Source organism: Belonocnema kinseyi, chromosome 4, assembly GCF_010883055.1.
Source record: "Belonocnema kinseyi isolate 2016_QV_RU_SX_M_011 chromosome 4, B_treatae_v1, whole genome shotgun sequence".
Lineage (NCBI taxonomy): Eukaryota > Metazoa > Arthropoda > Insecta > Hymenoptera > Cynipidae > Belonocnema > Belonocnema kinseyi.
The window spans coordinates 143,214,948-143,223,147 of record NC_046660.1 but is presented as its reverse complement, the minus strand read 5'-3'; the positions used below and the strand labels follow the sequence as shown (position 1 = coordinate 143,223,147).

Below are 8,200 nucleotides of genomic sequence, written 5' to 3'. Positions count from 1 at the left end.
TTTATTCTTAGAAATTATAGAAAATCTTATTTTTCATACTTTTATTAATTATTCTCTTATTAAATCTAAAATATTTGAACTTTCGCGCGGTAAAAGACTGTCAGCTTGTTACAGTAAAGTGTATGAGAATGTGTGTGGAGATTTCTAGGTTAGTCATCTGTCGTCCGTATCGATCGTCGAACGGCTTTCAGGTAAAAATCATTAAGTTCGTTTATCAGTCAACAGCTAAAATCGTTTGGATATTTGACTCGATTGTAAAATACAAGCGTTGTATTCGAAAGTTGTAACTTAAAGTGTAATAAAACTACATTTATATTGCTTTGTTATCAAGATAACTATGGTGTTATCATTCTGTGTAAATATAACGCGCCGAATAGAATGCTCATCAGCATTTGAAGATCCTGAAACCTTTTTGATTGTTGGACTGAAATTTGGATCGATTTACTCAGTTTTTGAACATTTGGCAATCCTGCCAGGATCTGTCAGCGCGTATTAAGTGCAAATAGTGCATTTATTGGACTGGTACGCATTGTTACGAAAATGCGCAATTGTGAAAAATCGCTGAAATGGACAGCCATCTTTTCTTTGTTCTGAGACTGTGACGCAATTGCTTGAAATGTTGCAATCGGTATAATTCGGGTCTGAAGTTTTTGAACTTTTTTCGAAATAATTTTAGTTTCAGTCTTTTCTTTGATTTAAAAGTGGTTCATTGGAACAATTATTTATTGATTGTCAGTTTACAAAATATTTGATCAAGATGTCAAATGGAAATAATTCGGTTGACGATCAAACGCAGTTTCTTTCGCTTCAAGGTCTCATTGTACGACAGAGGCAAAATTTTAAAACATTAAATCGCCACTATGAATCCCTTCTGCAGTTGGATGCTGAACAACAAAATTTTAAAGTGTTGCAAAATCGTTTGCATTTTGTATCGCAAGTATGGCAATTATGCCTGATGACCGGATCTCAAATTTTGGATTTAAAGAACTTCGACGACTAAAATAGATATTTTGTCGATAAGGAATTTTAAGCTGCAGAAGATACGTTCCTCAAGTTCAAAGAAGCAGTTATGATTCAACTGCAAGCATTAGATGACAACAAGCTTGCATCAACGAATCCTTCTCAGGGCAATGATGGAGTTCCTTCTACAACTCAACTTCGTGAACGGTCATCGTTACCTTCGATTTCTCTTCCGAAATTTTCAGGTAAGCCAACAGATTGGGCAAAATACCGCGACTATTTCACTTCGCTTATTATTCATAACCGTGCTTTGGATAATTTACAAAAATTACATTATTTAAAATCCTCGGTCGAAGGAGAAGCTAATTCATTGATAGAAAATATACCATTAACCGCGAATAATTTTGAGACAGCATGGGATCAATTGAAAAGTCGTTTTGAAAATCCTCGTACTCTTGTTAATGCGGGATTACAATCACTTTTTTCAATAACAGCAATAAAAAGTGACTATGTTAATTCACTTAAGGCTATACGTAACCATGTAATCGAAAAAGTCTCAGCTCTCGAAAATTTAGGTCGCATAAAGTCGCAGACTACTGCTACGCCTAAGGAAGCTGATTCGAATGGTGTTAGTGATATTTTGGTTTATCACTTTTCTCAAAAGTTAGATGCTAATTTTTAGATTCACGAATTCGAGCGTTAGAAGTAGTGCAGCGTGTAGATGGATCGAAGAATAAAACCGATACTGTAAGATCTCATGTTGTGTCAAATCAAAATAATTGCCCTTTCTGCTCGGTTGCGCACAAATTATTTTCATGTCCAGAGTTTAAGAAAAAATCAGCTAAAGAACGTTTTCAGTTTGTGAAATAGAAAAAATTTTGTTTAAATTGTCTCGCATCTGGGCATTCTTTTGCTGATTTTTCGAGCTCTTTTTCATGTGCTCAATGTCAATCTAGACACCATACTCTGTTGCACTTTAAACAAAATGTGGATGAAAAGAAAGATGTATCAATACAAAATAGAACTGCTTCTATTGAAGAAGTAACGGCTTCGTCTAATAAGAACTCAACTCCAGCCGCCCAATCGCTTCATGCAGCTGCAAATCGGGTAAATACTACTAAAGTCTTGTTAGCAACAGCTAAAGTTGTGTCTTCTCATTCAGGTCGTTCGGTAACAGTTCGCGCTTTTTTGGATCAAGGGTCAACTTAGACATTTGTAACAAAAGAATTCATTAATGCCTTGCAAAGTCGTCCCAAATCATTAGAAGAAATAAAGCTTCTCGGGTTGGCAAGTGTCTCAACTGGTGAGATTTTGGAGCATCTAACAAATTACTTGCCTACCTTTTCTGAAGATGTGTTGTCAAAGCCACATTTGATGAATCTCGAATTTGCGGATGATGATCCTACAGGGTCACAACCAATACACATCATTATCAGCGCTGAACTTTACGGGTCGGTACTGTGTAACGGGCTTAGGAAAGGTCGTTCTTGAGAACCCGTAGCACAAAATACAGCTTTCGGCTGGATTCTCTCTGGAAAGAATTTCGAAGCTCGTTCTAATTCGAATTCTTTCAATTCAAGCAATGCTATCGTGCATCATTGTATTCCGAACGAAGATTTAAATATTTTAAATGAATCTCTGGAAAAATTTTGGAGTCTCGATGCAGTTCCCATAACATTGCCATTGACTAAAGCTGAAGAAGAATGCGAATTACATTTTCAGTCTACTTATTCGCGAACTCTTGAAGGTCAATATGTAGTTCGGTATCCCTTCAAATCCGGTCCCCCGATTAACATTGGTTTGTCCCGAAAGACAGCAGAAAAAGCTTTATCTTCTCTTTTAAAGCGGTTTAATGCAAATTCAGATCTTTTCGAACAATATGATAAATTTATGGGAGACTATGAGAATCTAGGACACATGTCAAGGGTTTCAGACCCACCTCTCGATTCGTCTCAAGTAGTTTATTTAACACATCATCATGTGATTAGAGCGTCGAACACTAAAGCGGTAAGGGGCGTTTTTAATGCATCTCGACTGACGTCCAATTTTACATCCTTAAACGATCATATGCACATTGGGCCTAAATTGCAAACTAACTTTTTCGAAGTGGTTTTGCAATGGCGAACTTTTAAATTTGTGTACGCGGCGGATATCGCTAAAATGTATAGACAAATTTTAATTGATGAAAAAGATCGTGATTATCAGAGAATTCTTTGGACTCCAAAATGTGAATAAAAATCGTTTAATTTCGTTTAAATACCGTGACTTACGGTACAGCAGCTGCACCATTCCTTGCATTGCGAGTCCTTCGACAGTTGGTTAAAGATGAAGGGTCTCAGCATCCTAAAGGTTCAGCTGTTCTCAATCAACAAATTTATATTGATGATTGCCTATTTGGGGCAGACTCGGAAGATGAAATAATTGATATTCGGGAAGATGTGGAAGCTCTACTCAAAAAGGGTCATTTCAAGTTAAGGAAATGGGCCAGTAATTCGATTTTGTTACTTGAGGACATTGATAAGCAAGAACATGCACTTGCCGTTGAAAAGCGTTTAGATGAAAGCGACTCTTTGAAAGTTTTTTTTTTTTTGAAACGAAACGTTCGGTTTTATCTTTGATTGCTCGATTATATGATCCTCTCGGCTGGGTGTCACCGATTGTGATTCTTGCTAAAATTTTTATGCAGAAGCTTTGGGTTAGATCGATTTCATGGGATGAACCTTTACCAGAAGATGTTGCGAGCTACTGGAACACGTATGGAGGTAACTTATCTAAGCTGGATACATTGTCGATTCCGCGATGGACAGGACAAGGAAATAACGTAGTTGACAGTTCCATTCATGGGTTTTCTGACGCTTCAAATTCAGCATATGCCGCAGTAGCTTACTTACGTTTAGTTCTTGATTCTGGTGAAATTAGAATAGTTTTACTTTCAAGTCGAACTAAGGTAGCTCCAATAAAAACGCAATCAATTCCCCGATTGGAACTATGTGGTGCACTTTTGCTTACGAGATTGATTTCAGCTGTTAAAGCTATATCACAATTTGAAACTTATAACCGGAATTTTGGACTGATTCTACAATTGTATTAGCTTGGTTAAATAAACATGCTTCGTCATGGAAAACATTTGTTGCGAATCGCGTAGCCGCAATTCAAGCTGAAGCACCGTTTGCAAACTGGAATCATGTTTCAACTAAAGATAATCCTGCCGATCTGGCTTCTCGTGGAATTTTAACTCCTGAATTCGCTGAATCTAAGTTATGGTGGCACGGCCCGTCTTGGCTCAGCCAACTTGAAGAGTTTTGGCCTAAGAAACGGGAATTTCAAAACTTCGAAACTGAATTGGGCTCCTGTGTGCGAGCGCATCATGTGCATAATCAAATTGAATTTTGTTTGGACAATCTCTCAAATCAAATCTCTTCCTGCTCGAAACTAGTGCGTATCTTGGCATATATTCTTAAATTTTTGGACATCAAAGTTGGATTTTCTCCTGCAAAAATCAGGAACAAAGACGATGCCACTTTCGTTGAGTATTGCATTGAAAGCGAGATTATTTGGATTAGATATATCCAAGCTAAGTTGTTCCTTAAAGAAATCTATGATATAAACGAGAAAGTTGAACTCAACAGGGGCAATCCTTTGCTACCATTAAATCCATTCGTTGATGGGAACAAAATTCTTCGGGTCGGAGGAAGGTTAGCTCACGCGAATCTGGAATTTGACAGAAAGTTCCCAATCATTTTGAAAGCACATCCAGTAGTGACATTGATTATTCGTCACGTTCATGAAAAATGTTTACATGGAGGTACGCAACTAACCCTGAGTTTAATAAGACAAAAATTTTGGATTATTCGAGGTCGACAAAACGTTAAATCGGTAATTTACAATTGTATGTCTTGTGTAAGATTACGTGCTGAAGTATCTAATCAGTTGATGGCAGCGTTGCCTAAAAGTCGTATTACGCGACCCGGACGACCCTTTACACATGTAGGAATTGATTACGCGTGTCCTGTTAAAATAACTATTCATCGCGGTCGAAGCTACACCTCCCATTCGGCATATATTGCCGTATTTGTTTGTTTTGCAGTAAGAGCTATACATCTCGAGCCAGTAAGTGACTATTCCACTGAGGCATTTCTTGCTGCTCTCAAACGTTTTATGTCGCGTCGAGGCTTACCTCATACAATTCATAGTGATCGTGGAACGAACTTTCAGGGTGCTAATCGAGAACTCAAAGAAACTTTCCGAGAGGTAACGCAATCTCCTGAAGTAAAAGCGTATTTGATAAACGACAAAATTCGATGGGATTTCATCCCTCCAGCTGCGCCTCATTTTGAAGGGATTTGGGAGGCTGGAGTTCGGAGTGTAAAACATCATTTGCGTCGTGTTCTCGGAGTGCATACGCCTACTTTCGAAGAACTTGCCACATTATTATGTCAAATCGAATCATGTTTAAATTCTCGACCATTGTGCCCTTTGTCAGATGATCCCGAAGATCTTAAAGTATTGACACTTGCACATTTCTTAATTGGAGGCGAATTAACTGCAGTGCCTAAATTTCCATTAGAAAATGTAAGACAAAATCGTTTGTCAAGGTGGCAATTGTGGCAGCAACTACTCGAAGTCTTTTGGAAGGCTTGGTCTAAAGACTACATCTTGTCGTCACATCAGCGTAATAAGTGGCAGCTCCGAAAGAAGGAGTTGTGTGTTGGGCAAATAGTTTTAGTCAAAGATGAATGTTTACCACCTACTAAATGGGCACTAGGTAGAAACATAAATATAAAACGAAGCTCAGATGATCTTGTGCGGGAAGTAACCGTTCATACTGCATCAGGTACTTATGTACGTCCAATAACTAAATTAGCGCTATTACCTGTTGATTCACAGTCAAACGATTGGAAGCTAAATTTTCTTCCTTAAAGTTTCCATCATTTGGACCTGAACGTTCCAAAGAGGGACGGAAATGTGTGGAGTTGATTTAGTTTTAAATTTAAATTGAATTTCGCGCGTCGAAACTAAACCACTAGAGAGCGCTGAGTTTCAAGTAAAGTGTATAAAAATGTGTGTGGAGATTTCCAGGTTAGTCATCTGTCGTCCGTATCGATCGTCGAACGACTTTCAGGTAAAAATAATTAAGTTCGTTTATCGGTCAACAGCTAAAATCGTTTGGATATTTGACTCGATTGTAAAATACAAATCGTTGTATTCGAAAGTTGTAACTTGCAGTGTAATAAAACTACATTTATATTGCTTTGTTATCAAGATAACTATAGTGTTATCATTCTGTGTAAATATAACGCGCCGAATAGAATGCTCATCAGAATTTGAAGATCCTGAAACCTTTTTGATTGTTGGACTGAAATTTGGATTGATTTACTCAGTTTTTGAACATTATGAAACGTTCAAAATCTTTGTCAAATTTGTAAACTATTTGTGAAATTTTAAATTAATCTTAAATCTTCTTAAATATTCTAAAATAATTTGAAACCTTTTAAAATCAATTGGAATGTTTTTAAATCTTCGAAATCTGGAGTACTGCATCCTTTTTGAAATGTGTGTGGAGTTCTTGCATTCTTTTGAAATCCGTGTGACATTTTTATGAATTTTTGAAATCTTGTGACATCTTTCTGAAATCTTTTGTATTTAGAAATCATTAAAATATTTTTAATCTGTGTAAAATCTTTTAGATTTTATAAATGTGTTTTACTATACCTGTTACTTTTTTTTTTAATATGGTGTACGCTCAAAAACCGAGTGGTGAAACCCCTGTAAAAGCCGTTATATCTCCATGGCTCATTCTAATTTTGAAACTCAATTAATGTCAAAACTTTCAACTAATAATTTTTATAATTTGTAGGTTGAATGCCACAAAAAAATCACTCTATATTAACAAAAACAAAATTAAAAACGTATAGAATTATTAAAAATATTATGGTCTGTTCATTGCGGTCTAAAAAATAATTGTTAAAGTCTGACAAAAGTACCTAGAACTCTCTTTAATTATTCTGCAAAGAGTAATAGATCAATTATATTTTGAAAAACAAACAACTTTTCAGTAGCAAGTTCTCTTCTAAACGAGTGGTTGCTTTCATAATAGACTAAAATATTTAAATTACTCTTCGAATTTCAATAAAATGACTGTTTGAAAAGAAAAAAATTTAATTCGAGGTTCTCGTGTAAAATTAAATTGAGACTTCTTTTTTGTCTCGAGCTAAATCAGAAAAAGGGGGAACATTTTTTTGAAACATTGTACTGTGTTTCAACAAATCAGTGCAATTTTTTATTTCACCTGCTAGTGAACCATGCTTTTTGTCCCTGAGTTTGTTAAGAACTGTATAATTAGGTCCCATGCATAAATAAGGTAAACTTTTTTCTCTGCATTTTTGAAAAAAAATTGAACATTTTATACAATACACATAGAGCTTTTTCTAAATTTTGGACCCAAACATTATGACCCAATATTATGACCACATATTACAACACAAATATTTAAGGCATCCGGTTTTTGGCGACCCATAATTATTTAACGGCATTTAAAGCTTAAATCTCTCATTTAAGCTCGGGGAAACCCTGTAGGCCATTGTTCTAGAATCTAGTTCGAACACTGAGTCTGTTGTAAGAAAACTCGAAGAAGGTCTAGGTAGGAGATCTTTGGCAGAAGTAAGCCGAAAATAACGAAAGTAATAATTGTATATTGTTACGGGCAGACGCCAATTCCTACCTGGCTACCTGGATGCGCCCCCCCCTCCCCCCCAAGGGCTACCCAACACTCAGCCCAACTGTTGCCGCCGATGCCAGTCAGCGAGAGTAATGTGGAATAAAATTTGATATATAAAATTGTATGAATTTAGCACTTGCTAATTAATAAATAGAATAATCGAAATGTGCGAATTATAAAGATTCCAACAATATGTTACTTGACTTATATTATTGTATTTAAATAATAAAATTTCAAATTTATGTGAAATTTTACTTCATGAAAAATGGTTCGGTAAATTTTACTCAAATCCACTGCAGAAAGTTTTGGTGCAATATGTTACTTAGCTTGGGAAACTCCGGAAGCTAAAATTTGGCCAGATTAGAAATCTTATCAATTAATTTCATAATTTTGGTTTGTTTCTAAAACTGTCGCATTTCTCAAAATTATCCTTAAATAAATTTCCACTTCCAGTTCAAAAGTTTAAATATTCTCATTCCTAACTTAATTTTAAAACCCAATAACAGCATAAATTTATTTATT

General features: G+C 35.9%; 1 protein-coding gene across 1 annotated transcript; it reads left to right on the top strand.

The window, feature by feature from the left end:
• The first annotated feature begins 1,069 nt into the window (after nt 1–1,069).
• Nucleotides 1,070–5,880, top strand: LOC117171146. The gene is made up of 6 exons (XM_033358199.1): nt 1,070–1,205; nt 1,455–1,623; nt 2,541–3,187; nt 3,238–3,536; nt 3,647–3,953; nt 4,052–5,880. The coding sequence occupies exons 1-6, from the start codon at nt 1,070–1,072 to the stop codon at nt 5,878–5,880; spliced, it is 3,387 nt and encodes a 1,128-aa protein (XP_033214090.1).
• The last annotated feature ends 2,320 nt before the right edge of the window (nt 5,881–8,200 follow it).